General features: G+C 40.2%; 1 protein-coding gene across 2 annotated transcripts in view; it reads left to right on the forward strand.

Moving 5' to 3' along the window:
• Positions 1-20484, forward strand: part of LRP5 (LDL receptor related protein 5) — a 109820-nt gene that overhangs the window by 20365 nt on the left and 68971 nt on the right. For both annotated transcript variants that reach the window (XM_017741864.1, XM_008639368.2), the window contains exons 4-6: positions 614-745; positions 16281-16677; positions 17166-17337. In XM_017741864.1, coding sequence (XP_017597353.1) covers positions 614-745; positions 16281-16677; positions 17166-17337 — 701 coding nt within the window. The remainder of the gene's footprint in view (positions 1-613; positions 746-16280; positions 16678-17165; positions 17338-20484) is intronic.

Genomic DNA, 20484 nt, shown 5'->3' on the forward strand with positions numbered 1-20484 from the left:
GGAAAGAGCATATGCTGAAAATAGCTCAGATGCCATTGACTTCATTAAGATCAGGCTTGGATTCCTTCCTCACCATTTTTTTTTGCTCTGTGAGTGTCAGTGGAAGTAATATGTCAAATTAGCCAGACATTTTGTGCTTTCATATGAAAGTAGTTCAGGTGATGATTCAAACTATAGTTTTGCAGAAATCTTGCAAAAGTTGCAAATATTTTTTATAAGTGGCAATATTTATCCATAATTACTTATTAATACGGTTTTATGTCTTGCTGCCATTTTTTTCCCATCTAAAGGAGAAAGGAGTGTTCAGTTGTCCTATGTCCATCCCTGTCCTGTACATGCAACACTACTGTAATGGAGGAATTGTACAAATTGTTATGTTTTCTTTTCTTTCATAGAACTGGTTGTCCCATCAGTTGCGTACATCTCAATTTAGATGCCCCTGGAGTTAGATACTGGGGAGGGGGGGAATCAAGCATTTTATATTGTGATTCCTCTGTCTTTTAGCACTAAAGCTTATGCCAGTCATTTGGGAACTATAATTTCTTCCTCATGGAGAAAACAGGGCTTTAGGGCTTCTAGAAAAATTAGAATAAATCTCTTTTGTTTCTTGAAGTTCACACTCCATGTGAAGAAAACAATGGTGGTTGCTCCCATCTGTGCCTGCTGTCTCCAAGGGACCCCTTCTACAGCTGTGCCTGTCCCACTGGTGTGCAGCTGGAAGACGATGGCAGGACGTGCAAAGCAGGTAGGAACTTGGCTTTTCTCTACAGTCACAGTGTTGGTGTCATTTGGGTTCACTGCTTCAGAGCTGATCCTTGAAGGAGTGAGTGGAGAGGAGCTGCCTGATACTCTGAAATGTCATTTTGCATCCAAACCTCCCATCAAGCTACCAAAGAGGGTGATTTTTATGAACTAAAGTAATCCATTGTAGTAGAAATCGGAGAATTTTGTCTGTATTTAGTGTTGCCAGTTCCCTGTAGGAATGAAGTAGTATGGGGAACCCATTGCTGAAGGATTTTATTAAAAGTAACTCAATGTAGGACATTTTTCCGTTTGGACAGTGGCCAAACTTCTGCTCCCTCCCATTCATTGTGCAGAAGAGGTCAAGGATAAAGTAGTGGTGGCTGAGTTGTTGAGGTAACTGAGAAAATACTGTTCTAGGTGAGTTGTCCGTGTCCCTGAGCAGTAGGAGAGGGTTGTGTATCACCAATAAAAAGCTGTTGAGGGAATAACAGCTAGAGTGTATGCTGTAATTAGAAAGTGTAACTAGGTGCATGTTTTGTATCCACAGGTTGAATGAGCCTTGTGGTGTCCTTTGAAAGCTCGGTTTTTTCCATTGACTGGGAAGTCTCTTTTAAAGACGCATCTTACAAAAGCAGGCAGCTAACACTGTGGTAGAGCACTAGGAAGCAAGGATTTGGAGAGTGTTCTGCTGACTCTGCTGCCTATCTCCAGTGCATTTTCGAGGCTAGTCAAATAGTATAATCATTTTCTGATGTGGCTTGATTCCTCTGGGTACTAGAGCAAGCATAAGGGATGCCTTTCATTTATGAACTAGAAGCACAATTTAAACGCTGAATCTCCAGGGTTTAAGAGCCGGCTTTATTAGCTCATCCTGCTGTAATTGAAAGGCTTATAAGGTAGTTTTGCAGCTGCTGAGAGACTTTTCCCTTTCCTCCTTCCAGCTTTGGAAAGCTTCCCTTTCACAGCTTTAAAAAAAACCTCTCTGAATGCTCGGGACAACCTTTTTAGACGTTCATATTGACCTCATGTTTCTGCCAGTGGGAATGAAGGTCAGCCTGCTTTTGGCATTTTGGCAGATAGCACAAGCAGGAGCAACTGCTTATACTGTGCTTTCACCTTTCCATTGTCAGGCCAGACAATCTGCCAAGGGTTTTCTGTCAAAGGAGGGCAGAAAAGTGGGATGAGAACAGGAAATCTGGTTTTGCATAAGAATGTGGCTTTTTGGTTCAGTTTTATGGATTATTTCTTTCCCAAGCTCCACATCTTTTGTTGCCCTGTCTGCCTTATGCCAACATCCATGTGCTTCTCTTTCCCATCTTACTATTAACTCCTTGGTTGCAAGGAACTGACTTTTTGTTCTCCACACGAGCCCTTTGTAGTGATGTTGTAGCGGGATCCAAGGGTGTTGACCACCTCTTCATTTTGTTCCCTGTTGGCTTGGGCAGAGGTGCAAAAGTACAGAGTGACTTGGGCATATGAGCTTCTTTGCCTTCAGGCTGTTAAATGAATTACACAAAAGCTGCTGCGGGTTTATCTGCAGAAGTAAAAAGCATTCTGTTCTCAAAATCCCTGTCCACATGGGGAGTTTACTGGTGCAAATATAACTGTATAATGTTACTGTATATATCTGTTGGAAAGAATTCTTGAGCAGAAAAGCCATGGGGCTCTTAGGTGATTTCAGCTCTCTTGAATATTGAAGAATACATACATTGGTAATGTTCGGGTGAGAGCACTCCATAGCTCTTTACAAGTGGTAAAGGGCCTAGGTAATTAACAAAAAATATGAATTCAAGGACAGGCTGTGCCAGTATTTGCCTTGCTGAGTTACATCTGTCTGTAATGAAACTCTGGAATTTTATACTTCGACTAAACTAACTGTTGATATGCTGGAACCCTAAGTATTGTGCCTGTTTAAAAACAATAGCTCGTTTCCCTGTAGTTTTAGCTTTTGGTGTTGATTCATTCTTGCTTTCTCTCTGATTCTAAAGACTTGCCCTGAATAAAAAAAAAATCAGCTTTACAGTAAATATCCATCACTAATAATGGATATCAGATAGATGGATAGCAACTGGCATCAAGTATATGTTCTTCTCTGGGAATGTGTACTTGTTTTGTGAAGGTAAATGTATTGTTTTGCAGACCCATGGTGCTAAGTCTGTTTTCCTCTATTGGCTTGAAAATGTTCTGCACTTCCTTGAAGTTCCCATATCAACAAGCAAAGGGGTTATAAGTTTGGAAAGTATGTCAGCTGCTCCTGACCATGTACTCTTAACGAAGTGAACATTCAAGCTCTGGTCTTTGAAATTACTTAGGAGGTTGCACTGGACCACTGGTGTCTTGTTGCATGTGTCAAATACATTATTTTAGAGAGATATCTGAACCTAATCTTGCTGGCACAGAAGGTAATGAAGTCACAGTTTGTAAAGCCCATCAGAGTCTGATGATTCTAATTGTGCCTGTGGAGAGTGGCCTACTCAGTAGTAACTGGTAACACCTTGTATGTAACTTTGAAGAATAACTGACTAGTGAAATTTCATGTCTCTAAATGGATCTTCAATTCTTAGACCAGGTAGTTTTCTTGATTTGTGTTTTGTTTGGGTTTTTTGTTTGTTTTGTTTGTTTGTTTGAAAGCCTTTCCTAAGCTAACTTGAGGAATTGCGTGAATATTTGAGAAAGGAACCAAACTTTGGTTGCAGTCACTTAGAAGGGATGTATAATTGTACCAGCAAATAGGCCAGCTGAAAGCAGAGCAAAAGGGTGGAAGTTTCACAGGCTTGGGGACCTTCTTATAGTAATTTTGCTGATTTAGGACTATCCTGAAGTTTTTCTTTCTTTCATTGTTTAAGGTTCACATTTACTTTCTTTATGAACAGAATTATTTTGATTCACGAATCTTCTGTTCATGCGCAATGTCTCCTTTCAAGAAGCTGTTCCTTCTCCTTCTGTCCTGGGGTTCCTGTCCTAGGATTTAGTGAGTTCTGTTGTTGGGCCAGTAGTAGGTTGAAGTGTTTTGAGAAAGACAGATGTATTAATGGCTATGTCTCGTCTCCAATTTTTACCTTGCAGAGTAGAGTCTTCAAGTGATACCTGTCACCTCTTATGAGCAGATTCACCTTCCTCATTCTTCTTGCTTTCCACAGTGTGCAGTGAATGACATGAATTATCTGTTTCTCACTCCAGCTCTGGTGCACCTTTGGTATAATTTGTACCACTTGAAGTGAATGTTTCCAGATGAAATGGAGCCTGATCTTTGCACCCTGTTCTGCTTTCGTGGAGCAGGTTTGTTTTGCTTTGCTGGGCAAAGCTGCAGTCTCAAAATATTGGATGACTCTCCCTGCTTTTTCCTTCCTTCTGTGACTTGACCATGTGGTTCAGTTTAATCACATTCAGGCACCTCTAGATGTTTTTTGTGTCTCTTGCCAGCTAACTGTGATTAAACCCTGATCCCAGGCTCTTGTACAGCAGCTATGTGTCTACATCCTTCCAAGACTGAGCTGGTTTTTGTAAACAGCATTCAGCAACATGTTTCTCTTATGTTTCTGGAACATATATAATTTCTTTCTGCTGCATGCAGTGTTGCTGGCATACAGCTATCATTGCAGGCCTTCTAAAGGAATGTTAAAAGCCTCATCTTTTTTCTAAGTGGATATATTTCCTGTAAGCAGTCGCTCTGACTTCCTAAATTCCCTCTGCCTGTCTGTGTTGCCTTCCCAAAGGTTCTTACTGTCATTGCACATAACTTTCTGATATCACAGTATCAAGTTAGTCAATTGTATATGAACTAAAATTAATTGGATAGCATTTTAGAACCTATTATCCAGGGCTGATGCCTGCAAAATATTTTAAATATTCAGTACCTTGCTCTCCCAGGTCTCTACTAGCTTGGCTCTATGGCTGTGCAGCTGTAATAAGTAGGATAAACTGGGACTTCAGCTAATGTTCTTTTTTATTCTATATTTTTAACTTCAGCAAGGACACAGAGCTACACAATGTCAGAACTAGTCCAGATCCATGCAGCTTCTGGAACCTGGGTACCCCTAGTTTTAAAATAAATATTTTTCAGGATTTTGTTTTGCTTCTCATTAAATGTGTAGTGCTTGCTGCAGTATATAGATAAAATATTTCAGTAAATGCTACAGAATTTTACTTTACTCATTATGCAAATTCATTGCAGCAATTTCATATGGCCTGGGTATCATTAACTCTTGATCCATTTTACATAGCTAAATTCCTCTCTAACCAAATTTAGGTCTCTATTAAGAGGAACCTTTTTTTACTTGCTTCCACATAGAAACACAAACCAAAACAAGCCAAGCCTTTCTGTGACACTGGAATCTCTTGGAGATTTAATTTTACTCTGATTTATTGTCTTTCCATTTGTGTTGGGAAAGGTCATGATTCTGTTCCCTTTCTTGTGTTTGAAAGCAATGTGAGAGACCTCTTGGTAAAAAGGCATAAGGGTGGCTGAGGTATAGATGTATTTGCATGCCATGCAAGGAGTACATGACAAATGTGACATCCAAGTTTGCCATAGTTTTGGAGAAATGCTTCTGATGTTTTAAAGCTTGCACAAAGGAGGGATGCCTGGAAGTAAGGGCAGTACCAACTAAAGTAGGTTCCTTTAATACGCTAGGCATTGGCTCAGTACAGATCTAAGCCAGGGGGTGTCTGGACACTGTTCTTGGTCATAGGGTTTAGTTTTAGGTGGTCCTGCAAAGAACAGTGAGTTGGCCTCAATAGTCCTTTACAATTTGAGATATTCTATGATTCTAAGTAGACTGAGCAAAACTGTCTCCAGGAAGGGCTATAAAAACATAAATGATCCTCTGCCATAGCAGAAGACAAAGAATTTGGCTGCAAAAGCAACCATATTGTAATGGTACTTTAGCTGCTGCTTACCCTGGTATTATTACTGAACTCAGAAAAAGCAAATGCCCATGTACTGTGGACAGATTTGTGAGCTGATGCTATCTGTGCCATGCTTGGTAATGGATTGCTCCTAGAAGGGGTCTCTTCCTAAGGCTGTGCAAAAAAATATGTTGAGGATAAATATCCAAGATTGCATCGACTCCTGCTAGTGACTTGCCTTAATGCTGAGGTAGCTGGCAGGTTTGACAGTGAGACAGGTACTTGAATTCACAATTATCTTGGTGGCTTCTTTACCACAGCAAATCTACCCTTACAGAAAGGAGGGTTTACACTGCTTGAGATGTGGAAATTAAACTCTTGCTGTGCATCAGCATGAGTGTTCCTTAAAGCCAGCATGAGAACTGCTGCTGTATATTGAGCTTTAAGCATAACATGACTCAAACTAAAAAAGTTACTCATTTTTAGAACCTTTTATTTATTCAGTAGAGGGAGTTTGGTTGTTTTAAAGTGATAACAAGGAGAATTTCTTCCCTCTTCTGTTCTTCCTCCTCAAATGTAGCTCAGTTGATAGGTACTTCCCAGAAATCTGGCTCCTTATAGTTTCTTTTGTCTCAGTCTAGATGTTGTAACTAGCCAGCTGCTTTTTGCAATAATATTGTCCCAGCTATGTCAGAATGTAAGTGGCCATTTGAGACGTGGCACGTTGACCTCAACTCACCAGAGGTATTTCTCCAGTTGAAGACAACTGTTCTTTGCTTGAAAATAGGAGAGTTTGGCTGTGAGTTAGTCTTGTGTGGTGACAGAAGTTGTAGGGTTTCTGCCAGGAAGGTGTGACAGCTGCAGTTTCTCAAATAAATGAGGAAATTCTGTTTTCCCAAATGAAAACCAGAAAAAAGCCCCCACGTTTTCATAACTGGAGAAGAAAGTGCTTGCTTCAGGTGTTTGAAGAGTCAGCTTCCCTTATCTATCCTTGATCCTGTTGCTGAAGCAGTTGATCAGGGTTGGCTACTATCCCCAGTGTCTTATTTCTCCTTGCCATTCTGCACATTGCAAAATAAAAAACAGTGGTTTTGGAACCTGCTGGCTAATACTGCAGGGCATATAGTGGTTTTTTTTATATGCAGGAGATAGGAGATTATTGAAGGAAGAAATGCTAAGGCACTTTCCTCTCATCTCCTGTGTATTTCTTGGTGCACATCATACATTTTAAATGTTTTGTCTGTGGTTCCTTGGTGAGCAATCATGAGCTGATTACAGCAACTAAGCCTCCAAGCAAGACAATCAGGCAGACAAATACCTTCCTTCATTGTGAAGTACTTACCCCATACCATTTAGCCACCTGGAAAGGCTTCTTCGATAGCATGTCTTCCTCATAAATAAAGAGGAACAGTATGGATTAATCCAGACTTTCTCATTAAGTCGATCAACCACTAATTGGAGATCAGCCTTTTTGAGAAAGAGAAGGGTCAGGGAGATATTTGTTATTTGGGATAACTGCTGTAGAATCAATTCATTCAAGTACCTGATAAAGTTTCTGCTGGCATTGTGTGAATAACTGTCTGCAGTCTTCTAGCACTTGGAAGATGCTGGAAGAGAAACCTGGTGTATCAATAGATAAACTCTGATAATATTCTAGAAGTGATTTGGAGCTGTATTGGGAAGCAGCCCTCATGTCCTAATCTGTTTGTCAGGAGATAAAAAAATAAAAGAAAACTGTGTTTTGCCTTATTTCCTAGAACTTTGACAGCTGACTGGATACCTGTCTCTCCCTGTTGACAGCTCTGTGATTGAAATGCAACTGTGGAAAACCATGGTCTTTTGGTTGCAAGATGCTTTGATTTCTTAGGTGTCTTCTGTCCTGTGCCTGGAGTTTGACTACCATAGGGAGATATTATCCAGAAGCTGGAGGACTTTTTCTTCACTCCCTGTCTCCCTATTGCACTCCCAAAGGTGCATTGTACTTCCTTTGCTTATCGAGGACTTGTTGAAACTGCAAGTTCGTAAGTAGAGACTGTCCAGTAATGGGTACCTGAGAGTCTGGGAAATCTAGAGGCTCCCTCTTCTTGTTCTACTCCATTTCACAAAAATTTCATGAGTGTTTTTTTTCCCTTTCATTCATGTGTAGATCTTGTTTGAGTCTGTTTTCCCTTTGCTTTATTTATTTTATTTATTTCCCTTTTGCTTTATTGAATTTTATTTATTTAGTTGTGTTGATGGTTTTATTTGATTTCTATGAAAAGACTATTATTTTCTGTTCATAGCAAGTTTCACGCTTATAAATGGGAACTACTTTGTCTAGTGACAAAATTAAATAGCCTCATATGGAAATGGCCTTATTTATAATTTCATTGGATAAAAGCCATTAGAAACATGCCATAAGGAACAAACCTGGAGGGAGTGAGGAGCATTCTTGAAGGTCTGCCACATCATCTAGTTCTGTTGTCGGTGGTTTTCCTGTGCTATGGTGAATGAAACTTTCTTTTCAAGCTTTGTTGGTGCATGTTTCAAATTGATGACTACTTTCCAGGACTCTGAAACACTGTCTAGTTAGAGCTTATTTTTGTGGTTAGAGATTTTTGTTTCCTTTTTTTGGGTGGGGTTTTTGTTTTTTTGGTTTTTTTTTTGGTGTGTGTATGTATAAAGGAAATAGCACCACTCTCCCTTTTCAGCACTGTTGAATCTCTGGATTGAATCTGGTTTTATGCTGCAAAAGAACCACACCCTGGGTCTGCACTGAAAAGGTTTACGTGTAAACTTTGTTATCTTGCATTCACTATGTGCTGGGAGCTAACACAGGCAGCATCACCAAGACACAGTGATAACTACCTAAGCTGCTGTAGCTTGGCTGCCTCTTCCAGCATTGGGTGGCTGAGCTCTGTTTTACTGCGTCAATGTAGCAGCAGTGAGATTGAGACTCTCCCTAGATTCACAAACCCTAATTTGCAGCTGTTGGTATCTTCTTTGTTTCATTTTCTTTTGCTGTTTTGGTTTTTTCTTGATTGTGTCATCTCAGAATTGAATTTTCTGGGGCTCCATCAGACTTGGCACATAATAAATAATGCTTTAATTTCAAAGCATTATACAGTTTTCAGCCTCAGAGAGGGTTTGTGGGGTGTAAAGTATTTATTTCTGTTTGTGTAAAGGATGACAACAGTGCAGAGAAACTTAATATGTTCAAGGTCTCTTGCTGAATAGGAAACATCTGCAATTAGAAGTCAACAGAAGTGGGATTGTAGAAAACCTACTGTATTTCTGTTCATTCTTTTATATATATAAATTATGTATCTTGTTGAGTTGTAATGAATTTTTGATTCTTGTCTCTGTGCATTTGAGGTGTTAGTACCAAAACTCTCTTTAACAGAAAGCACGTGGTAAAATGGATGTCAGTTCTAAAGTCAGTGACTCCTTACTCAGTGGAATTGTGTCTCCAGCAGAGAGTAGGTACATGTAAACTTTAAAACTGTGCTTTGCAAGGGAACACCACAATCCAAAGCCCACCCTTTTTCCAGCAGTAGGGATTTCTGACAGACTTTTTCTTGGCCCATCCTTTTTCCTATGGCTTGCAATGAACTGTTATTAAGAATTCCGTGCAAAGGGATGTTAATTTTTTTTCCTTAATAAAGAGTAGAAGCTGGGAGTATGATATCCATAAGGGAACAGTCAGATTTACTGCTTAACATTTCCAACTTTCCTCTCCTCTCCTCTCCTCTCCTCTCCACTCCCTTTAAAGCACACAGAGCATAGACAGACCCAAGGGCAGGGTAAGACTTAGTTGTTCAAGTGCTTCGAGGTCTTTGGATGAAACCTGTGTGTAAGGGCAGCTTCTTTGCTTGGTAAAGCAGTAGCCAGATGGCTGTGCTGACCTTTGGTTCTGGTTACTGCCAGTGCAGTTGTGATTGTTTTGAGTAAATCTTCCTAAGAGTTTTCTTCTCCTCTGTCAGTAGTAACTTTGCAAAGCTGTGTGCTCACAAGTGTAATACTGGGTATGTACACACTGAACGTGTCTCACAGAAGCTCCATCCTAAACTAGAACAGGGTAACTGTGTTTTCTGTGTTGCAACAGCTTTTTCTGGAAGAAGCATTACTTTTGTCCTAGTCAGCTGCTTTGTGCTAATGATCTTATCAGCTGTGCAGTTTAACTAATATTCCATTTGTGGGATTACATTTTGGTGGCTGTGTGAATGTGTCAAAACTCTGATTTGTAGGTGTTTTTTCTGGTTCAGGGAAACTTAGAAGTCTGCTACTGTGATAATGGAAGAAACAGTAGACAATAGCTTTTCACTGTAACATGCAGACAGATATGATGTAATTTATGAGTTACGTAAGTGCTCTGGTATTTCCTTTCTTTGTCACAATTGTTAGTTTTCCTTATGCCTACTTACCTTTCAATTAAATCAAGTCCTGCCTGAATGTAGCCACTCAAAACATTCTTGCAAAGAAACCTTTCCTGTTTCTATTTTGCTGGTTGCACACTCCCACTGCACAGTCCTTGGTTTTAAATTGCATGTGCAGTGTCCAGTTGGAGAGTACATGGCCAGCCTTTCACAGCCCACCACTGTCACACAGTCAGAAGCAGCAGTGGTGTCTTCCTCTCAGACTGGAAGATAAATAAAGGCCTGAACTGGAATGCATAGTGCTGTTCGTGTTGCAACTGGCTCTAGTAAGGTAACCAAGGAGAAAGTATAAAAAAATTTCCATGTATTTCTAGGTACTGCTAAAGTTTGTTTCAACTCCTTAAATATTACTGTTTTCTGGGGGAGGTTGAGGACCACAAAGGGGATTTTACAGAGTTTTGCTGATTTAAATCTGTTGGTTTCATTACATCATTTTTCTTTTGGTGTGAAGAGTGACTGAAGTTAAACCCTTGTGCAAGATGTTGTTGATGTTTTGAATATTGGAAAGCTTATTAAACAGCATGGCAGTGTAACCAATTTTCATACACTCCATGTTTTCTCCCAGAACCGTACTCTGGCCCCCTTTCGCCATATACTGAAACTTTGCCAGGTAATTCACTGTATGGCAGCAACCAACAAGATCCCTTGCTTTTTTGATAAATCTTTTTAGTTTATCAAGAGTGCTGAGGTAGCTGTGCTCAAACAGCTCGTAAAGGAGTTGCCTGCAGTCAAAGTATTTCTAACTCACTCGCTTCAAAAAGCACTTACCATTTTGTTCTTTGGAGCAGAGCTAAAATCTTTCCTGTTTTTACAGTGTATCTGATTTTCTCCCCACAAGTATAGAGATTTCCAGAGTTGTTTGTAATGAGACTGAGTCTGTACATGCAGGTGCATGCTCATGCATATACATAAAACTGGGGGATGAGTCCTACAATAGGTCGTTGTTCTAGCCTAATTAGCAGACAGACAAATGGGAAAGGAGTAGCATGGCCTTTTCTGGCAAAGAGGCAGCCACTGCAGTCCACATGTTTAGGTTGGGTGAATAAATTGGAGCATTTGTTACTGTGTTACAGATGTCTTGTTACTTGTCAAATGTGAAGTGGGCCAAAGGAAGAATAAAAAAAGCTCTTGTCAAGCTGGTGAGATGGCCTGCTTTTGCTGCTGTCAGCTCTGATCGCAGTTAATTTTGCAAATAGAATACAGTTGCCATTTCCAGCAATGAAGCATGAATTTTTAATAACAAAAGCCCAAACCAACCAAATCAAAGCAAGCATGATATCCTAGCACAGATATTAAAATACTGATTTCTGGGTATGGCAGGAAAGCACCTTGTATAAGAGCAAAAAGGAAAAAAGGTCTCCTAACCTCTTTCTCTAGGATTTATTAATAGCAAATAGAGTATATAGTCTTCTTATTTGGTTTTTTGGTAAAGTCAGATACTGTTCTGGTGCCCCATCCTGGGAAGAGTTCGAGGCCAGGTTGGGTGGGACCCTGAGCAACCTGATCTAGTGGGTGGCATCCCTGCCTATGACAGAGGGGTCAGAATGAGATGATCTTCAAGGTTCCTTCCAACCCAAACCTTTCTGTGATTGTATGTTAACTAGAACAGCTCATCAGCTCTTGTGGTTATTAGATCTGCTGAAAATTTCTAATGAAGGTCTGCAGAAAGCTTGTGCTGAATAGAGTAGAAAAAAAATAAGCTGTTCAAAATTTAAACCAGTTGAAAAAATCATACAATTTGAATTTGGGTATTTTAAAATACTTTCAAAATGGAAACTTTAGATTGAACTAGTTCCTCCTGGATCTCTATTTATGGTTTGCATAGAAAAGTTTTTATTAACTTTTGCTGAAGTGTTTGGTTGCTGCAGTTGTGATGTTGGAATATCTTGCATTTCCCACTCACCCTCCCCCAAAAAGGCTTTTGTTCACTGTGTGGTGTTATAAATGACCATGTTGTAACAGTTAGCAATTCTGTCGGGAATCTCTTATTTATGTGGTTAGAAAAGTGACTGCAGTGAGAGAGGTTTTTGAAGATTAAGTTAATTAAATATATGCTATAGCACTTTAGCACTGGGTAAATAGCTGCCTGTAATGTGTTAGGCAGGTTCCAGGGTATCTAGGATAACGCTGGGCAAGTCACAGCACAACACTTCTGTAGCCTTGAAAACATTCCTACCAATATTAATAATCAAAATACCTCCATGATACAGATAAAACTAATGAGCCAGACAAGCATGTTTGTCCAGGTTTTTAGAGAGAACCAGTGTCAAGTTCTCATCTCTTGGTGATGTGCTCAGAGCCTGCTGCCAACTCTTTCTCTCTAGCAGAAGTTTGCTAATGGAGTCAAATACAATTATAACCAACTAATTTTAAACTGCCTTGTAATAAAAGACAGGATTTTTTGCACCTATCAAAAGTAACCCACGATAACAATCTATTACCAGCTTTCAAGTGGGGGGTGTAACATAGTGCTACATGCTGTGGCAACATTTTCTCCGATTGTGTGTTTTTTAATGTTCAAGGATGTAGGTGCATGTCTGTCAAGAGTCTTTTTGCATAATATTTCACTTAATTTTAAGCATCCCGACAGAATTGGCTATGTAGCTCATTCCCCTTGTTGTTTCTTTTGACCCACAAGCCTCAGTTAGAGGTATGTTAGAAGAAATTACCAAGAGGGATCCCATTCAACTACCGATAAAATGTCCCAATTGTCAGCTGAAGATTTTCTTTTTCTTTGCTAGATCAGCAGAGAGAAGTTTTCTTCTTCCTGTTTATTTTTAGCTTTAGTATATGTCCATGGGACAGAACTGAGGTTGGGAATAGATCTACAGTAGTGTTTGCTTGCAGAAAAACTCAGAGCAGCTAAATATGTCAGATACAAATAGTTTCCTTCAGTTTGCAAGAAGATTCTAGTAATGTAGTTCCTTCGAGGTGTCTGGGCTGTCCTGTAGCTGGTCAAAAGAATATTTTGCGTGCAAATAAATGTGCGGTCTTGTGCAGAGGTGAACGTATCACAGAGCTGGATGAGAGAAATCTAATTATTACTGCTGTGAGGAAGTGAAGGCTGTTTTGGTACTACTTGTGAATTTTAGGGGATGTTAACTGTCTTTCAGCCTGTTGTCTAGTCAGCATTTCTAGACATATGCCAGGCCTTGGACTGACTGTTCCTTCCTCTGTCTCTGAACATGTTCACAGTGAACCAAGGTGAGCCTGTAATCCCTTGTGTGAAGAGACAAAACGCATGCATTTGATTCTTATCTGTTTGTTCCCATGCAACGAGGCTTGTAATGTTGGTTGTCCTAGAAATGCATGTAATATTAGTAATTGCTGTGTTGTCATTTGCTAGGCATGTATTTGATGGTCCTCTGCTTCACACTACTTGTACTTCAATATTATGATTGCATTAATACAGTAGAAATTTGGAAGTTAAGGTCGGCATAGACTTGAGTGCTGTCAGTGTCTGAACAGCTTCTGTGCTGTTCCCTGAGTATTAACGACATCTCTTGGACCCCTCTTCCCTCTAGGGTATGTTCCCATGAGATTCTTTCAAGAAGATCACTGAAGAGATCAGTTGTCTCTTTAGGACTTTGCTCAGGACCCTGCTTCTTCATTGCAGGATCCTATGCTGCACCATCTCATGGTCACTGCAGCCAAGGCTGCCCCCAACATTCATATCCCCAGTCAGTTCTTTGTTGTTAGTACGAGGTCCAGCAGCACATCTTTCCTCGCTGGCCTCTCTGCCGCTTGTGTTAGAAAGCTGTCATCGGTGCTCTGCAGGAGCCTCCTGCACTGTGCTGTTCCTCCAGCAGAGATCGGGGTGGCTGAAGTCACCCATAAGAAACAGGGACTGTGACTGTGAGGCTCCTTCCAGCTGTCTGTAAAAGACTTCATCCGCTTGCTCCTCCTGATCTGGTGTCCTGTAACAAACACAGAGGTTCACCCTTGCTGGTCTGTTCTTTAATCCCAACCCATAAACTCTTGACTCGCTCATCATCCTCCCTGAGACAGAGTGCCATGCCTTCCATGTGTTCTCTTCAGTAAAAAGCAAATCCAACAGCTCACCTGCCTCACCTGTCTTTTTAAATGTATAATTTAAAACCCTTCTGTGTTTGTGGAGCACGTAGATGACCAGATACATCCCCCTTTCCATTCTGAGTTTTGAGGCCTGAATTTTTACTTAACTTTCACTAAACAGTTTTTATTTTGACTCCCATAATGAAATATTTCAGAAGCATAGGAGCTAGACATAAAACCTTGCTACATGAGGTATTTGGTTCTGCTGCAGTTGCTGTGTTGTGATAATTTAAAATATCAAAATCTGGTTTATGTATCCTATTGTTTTTATTTAGTAAAGGTGCTAAAATCCAAGACATTCATAAAGCTTTTGAAAATGAATACTTTTGCTAGCAGTGCCTTCTACTGATTGCTGAGGCATGATGTTCCCTCAGCAGAAAGGTTACTAGTTTTGCTATGTCCAGAGAAGAGAGCAGAAGTTTCAAGCATAAGGAACAGTCTTTCTGAAACCTTTGAAGTTAGAAAATCTATTGTGGATGTGTGATGGTAGATGTCTCTCTTGCTTTGCTGTCATGAATGAGTGGGCTTTCACTCCTCCCTTTTCTCCAGGGGGGTTTTGAGCTCCAAGTTGTTGTTTCTCTCCTTCTACCCAAGCCTTCCCTCAAAGTGGTGCTGTCCTTATCAAACCCGGCCAGCTGATGCTGACTGGGAGAAGTGTTCTTGCTGGAGCCCCTCCCTGTGCCCACACAAATGTTTGTGGAGCTGTGCAGGTCTGGTTGTTAACTTAGGCTGATGACTTTATTTCTATGGAGTTAGTTTTTGTTTGGATTAGCTCTTTGGTGTGGTTTGCAACACGCAGCCATAGTACAAAGCCATGCTGTGCTTGTGTGTGAGAAGGGGTGATACAGAAGTAAGAGCAAGCAGCCCATGGAAAGGAGGAGAGCAGCACTGCTTTGTCCAGGAGCTGCAATGACTTGAGGTAGTCCAAAGTGTTTAAATTATGTTAAAATACTGCTCTTTTAATCTTTTTAGTTTCTGTCATTATACCCTTGTGTCCTGAGCATTATTTCTTTTCAGAGCTTCTAAGATATTATGTAGAGGCTAAACCCTGACTTCCAAACCCAAAAGTAAATCCAGCACCCATAGTGAATGTGAATTTAGTTTTGTTGTACAATAAATTCAACCTCTGAGTCTCCAGAACTCCATAAGCGTGTCTGGGTGTGAAATATTGCTAGAAGAATATTCTCATGAGGATTTGAATTTCTGTTATTCTTAGTGGGCTCAAAAGATATGTCCCCATGTTGGACATTTTCATTCAGTCTGAGCTGTTGGGGGGAACTGGAAATTGCCACCTCCTACTGATGTTTGCTGGTCTGAATGAAATACAACAAATGACTTTTATTCAGGTTTCCAGTTTTGGAGTATTGCTAAACAATAAAATTTCCTTGTCAGTTTTCAAAATACACAGCATCAACTTGGTAACAGAAGTAGGAAAAAAACCCTCATACTTCTCTTTTTGTACTGAAGCAGGCAGGGGTGGATGTAGGGAAAAAAAAAAATATTAAGCAACTGCACGTTCTGCTGTCTGTCCTTTTTTTTCACTAATAAAAGAAGCTGCCACTTCAGTGTCAGACAGCACTAAAGATGCCATTTGTCCTTGAAATATACTCCAAATTGTTGTTTGGCAGCCCTTCCACAAGCAGGGAAACTTTGTGGTGCGGAGGAAGAATAAAGGAGAGAAAAGAGCACCAATCCTGTTACCTTAGAATTAGTTTGGCTTCCACTTTGGCCAAATGATAAATACTTGCTGTGGCTGTGACTTGTTTTCTTGTTGGACTGTCTGGAGCAAATCATTAATGGAGTTTGTTTACAAAATACTCCAGTCTTCTGTTAGCCCCTGTCATTTATTGCGTAGGGCATGTGTGAAAACTTGTTTAGTGCACTGATAGAGCTAGTGAGACATTTGGCTGAGCGAGTCTCTATAATGTGATGAAATATTTGGACCTGCACCCACCAAATTATTTTTTTTTTTTTTAGATTCTAGAGACAGATTGCTATGGTCTGTACTAGTTTAGAAGGCTAGGAGAAATTGTCATCTAAAATATAACCAAGTCTATATTTTCATGAAAGTTTGATGTCCTTATTTAAGGAAATCTCTTCTTGTTACAGCAACAGTAGCAGTTCACAGCCTGCTGTGCTCTACTGAAATCTTCACGTCAGTAGCAATGGGAATGATGCCGTGAATGCTTTTCTCCCCAGGTGCTGAGGAAGTCTTGCTGCTCGCTAGAAGAACTGACTTGAGGAGGATTTCCCTGGACATGCCGGATTTCACTGACATTATTCTGCAGATAGACAACATCAGACATGCAATTGCCATAGACTATGACCCTGTGGAAGGCTACATCTACTGGACTGATGACGATGTCCGGGCAATTCGTCGGGCCTATCTTGATGGCGCTGGAGCCCAGACTCTGGTGACCACGGAAATCAACCATCCAGATGGCATTGCTGTGGATTGGGTGGCCAGGAACCTGTACTGGACTGATACTGGCACAGACCGCATTGAAGTGACCCGGCTGAATGGGACGTCAAGGAAGATACTTATCTCAGAAAACCTAGATGAGCCTCGAGCCATAGTGCTCAATCCTGTAATGGGGTAAGTTTTGTGTTTAGTGGTAGCCCTGTGGTAGCTCTTTGGATCCAGCTTGTGGTCTCCTGAAACTGAGAAAGTGCAAATTGCAGGATGATGTGTGTACTGTTTGTCAGATATTCAGAAAATGGCTGCTTTTCCCTTGCTTCATCCCTTTTATAACTATGTACACAAAAGGTGACTTATAAATATAGTGTTCTTCAATGAACCTATACTCTGGGTGTTTGGTTGAATTTTCTTTTCTCTGCATCTTCAGTGTTATCCTAACTATGAAAGAATTGGGCCACTGCATATTTTCAATAGTTTAATTTATTTACTGCTCAAACTTAATATTGTCTTCACTGATTACAGTTTGAGTTGGCTTGTTTGCTGCTGTTGGGGAAGCAGAAAGCAGCACAGATCTTAACACTTACTTGTTTTGCCTGTTGCATACATTAACTGCTCCCCCTTTTTTTTTTTTTTTTTTTTTTTTTTTTTTTTTTTTTTTTTTACAGCTACATGTATTGGACAGACTGGGGTGAAAGTCCAAAGATAGAATGTGCTTATTTGGATGGCTCAGAAAGGCGAGTTCTGGTGAATACATCCCTTGGGTGGCCTAATGGCTTGGCACTGGATCTTGAAAAAAACAAGCTTTACTGGGGAGATGCAAAAACAGATAAAATCGAGGTGAGTAATAGAGCCATACTTGGGTGCATTTGTAGAAAACAAGTGCAGTTCTCATCTGCAGCCTTGTCTTGGGTACATGTACCCATTTTTGAAGGAGTCTGTTGTTTCATTAATATTAAAATATTTAGCATAACAAGACATTTTTGAGAAAAAAGGAAGTACATTCATATGGTTCAGAAAACTTCTGCAAGAAATGTTGTGTTTGTTATGTCTACATTGCTCCAAGTGTAATTTAACTGCTTGAAATCTCAGGTTTTACCTGAGGCTTTTGCAACAAATTGGGACACTCAGGTAAAATTTGTTTAAAAGATGTTTTGGCTTGTCTGTGGTGCTTGGAACTGCTATCTAAAATTGCTGTATGCAGAAGGCTTAATGTGAGGTTCATGTACAGGAGCCAGTGGATGGAGGCTCTGGAAAGCCATATTTCAGGATGTTAATGATTATGTGGTGTCCAGATTTGTGGACAGGAAGTAATTTTTAATGTACCTATGGCTTTGAAAACCATGTAGGCAGTCTGCACCTGAATTTGAGGAGGAAATTTTCTACTTTGGCCTGTGAAATCAATTGAGTTTTAATGTTGTTTGGGGCAGTAGCATATGCAGCATTTTTTGATAAATAATTTAGATAAATAAATTTTGAGGAATGACTGCTTTCTAAAGATTTTGCCCTAAGGAAGAGAGGAAACTAGACTGTCTGCTAGCTCCAGAAATTTAACTTCAGTGTTTGGCAATAGCTAATACTGAGTTTGACTACCAGAGAGATCCTGTCTCCCCTTACCTTTCAGCTTGCAGGACAAGGAACATTCCAGATGCCACCTTTTATAGCTGGGGCCAAAGTTGTGCCTTGTGTTTTATGGAGTTAAGCAATCTGTTCAGTCTGTCTCGCTTCACTGTCAGGCAGCAAATCCAGTGATACTGTTTGGTTTGACATCAAAGTCTAGGAAAACCAGAGAAACCAATGTAAGGGCTTTTTATTAACTCAGATTTTCTTTTGTGCAACTCTACTGGCCCTAATATGCACAAAACCTCACTGTATGGTGTTTGAGGTGGGGCATTTCCAATTTCACTTGCTGCTGAAGTCATTCAGCATAAACTAATTTTCCCATGCTTGTGTTTCGTTGCCAAGAACATGCCACTGTAGCAGCAGCCAGTGTCTCAGTGATCTGTTCTGTAAGCGTATGTAGGTATCCACAGCTTGTCAGAAACAAAAATCAGCAGATTTCAAGTTGAAGATACATATGTATATCTTATACTATAGTTGACCCAGCTGGGTATTGGGATTTTTCTTTTTTCCCAGTAGGCACCTAACACTACCTTGAAGTTTGTTACTGGATAAATTTCGTTTCTGTTAGCACCTAAGACCAGCATAAATGAGATGGTAGATAGTAAGCTCCAACTATTTTGTAGCTCATTAGGTAGCAATAGGAAAAAAAAGAAAAAAAGCTAATGTTTTGGGTGGTTTACTCTCTTGTTACACTGCAAGGAGGGAGTTCTTGCTTCACCTAAAATGACATTCAGATTTATGCTGAGTGCTCCTGAAGAAGGAAGTCTTCAACCAAGTGTTTTGCCCCTACACAGTTCAGAAAGTTGCACTCTGCAGCTGCACTCTGCTGCAGAAAGCAAAGAAGGTGCTGCCTTGTCTATGCTGAAGGTGGGATCCCAAATCACTGTTAGATGGTAATTGACAATTGCTTTCATCACATGGCATGCCTTCAACTGCTTTCCACATAGAAAAAAACACAAGAGTGAATATAGGTTGTGCATATTTGTGTGTATCTCTACTTGGTATTCTGCTCTGGTTTCTGGTATTTTAGATCTGCAGGGAGTCATCTTATTCTCACTGGGAAGGCCTGTTCGAATTTAAAGTTCCTAAACAGTGAATGAACTTTGTACAGCTTGGAAAGTTGATAGGCTGAAGGCATCTGTCCTGTTTTTCCTGGACCTCGGGTTTGAAATGTGCTATGAATGCCTCTGGGTGGGTTGGCTGGTTTGTTTCAGGGGTGGATTTGTTCGGTTCTGGTAACACACTGCGACGTTACTTTTGGGTGCGCTCTTGCACAATTAGAAAATAATCTCTGCAGAGCTGTTGAGCCTACACCAAGCACCGTCCTGTACCAGGAGACTGTGTTTTATTTGTGCACAGAGAACTTCACAGGGTGAAAACAGCAGTTACCCTTTCCTGTCAAAACCCCTTTTCTAACCTTCCCATCTGCAGCATTCAACTGCGACACAAAGGGCCCAGTCACTTAGCAAGCAGTTTGCATCCTGAAGAAACCACTTGGCAAGGCTTGTCAAAATTTTGCGTGACAGGAGCCTACAGGGCTTTCGCTGCAAATTTGGCACCCTGTGGTAACATTGTTCCCAGGTTTTAAGTTTATTTTTTTTAATTACTTTGACAAAGTGTACGGCAAATAGAAAATAGATAGCAAATTTTGAGTCGTGTCTGTCAAAATCATGTGTCTGTGCACACAGCTTCAGCTACAAGTAAGGGGCATGGATTAATCCAACTGAATTTTGGATTTTACTGACAGAGAAAAGTTACTTTCCAGGAACAAACAGCAGATTAATAAGGATTACAGGGTTCCAGCAGAGAGAGAAGCAAAAGCCCACGTGTATAGTTTCCTAATTCCTAATTCTCCTTTCAAAACATTTGTGGTAAGCCAGGTTTTCCCATGTATTATTTCTTCAGTATTTGCTTAAAGTGCCTAAGGTATAGTTGCATAATGAGCAATTATGAAATTTTCAGGTGCCTGTTATTACGTATGCATTTTAGTTGAGCTTGTGCAATATTCTTGAAATAAGTATTTGGCGGACTATCCCTTCTGTCAGCTTCCCCTCATCCCCCTCTTCCCTTTCCCTTCTGTTGACAAATGTCCTTCATTTGTTTTTTTTGTGGGAGATTCATAATCACATAACTGTCATGTACACAATAACACATCACATACAGTAGTTCTTTGCAAGTTTATAAGGTGTTTTAAGTTTAAAGTGTAAGTCAGCACTAGATGACAATCAGGGAGCTCATTGAAATTTCTTTCCAAGATGCAGTTATGTGCTCTGTCCTTGAAATTTCAGGAAACAGTCTTTATAATTAGTGTGTTGTTGATCACATTCTGCATAAATAATGTAAAAGGATATTTGTAAGAGTTTG

This window comes from Corvus brachyrhynchos, unplaced genomic scaffold (genome assembly GCF_000691975.1).
Source record: "Corvus brachyrhynchos isolate BGI_N302 unplaced genomic scaffold, ASM69197v1 scaffold115, whole genome shotgun sequence".
NCBI lineage: Eukaryota > Metazoa > Chordata > Aves > Passeriformes > Corvidae > Corvus > Corvus brachyrhynchos.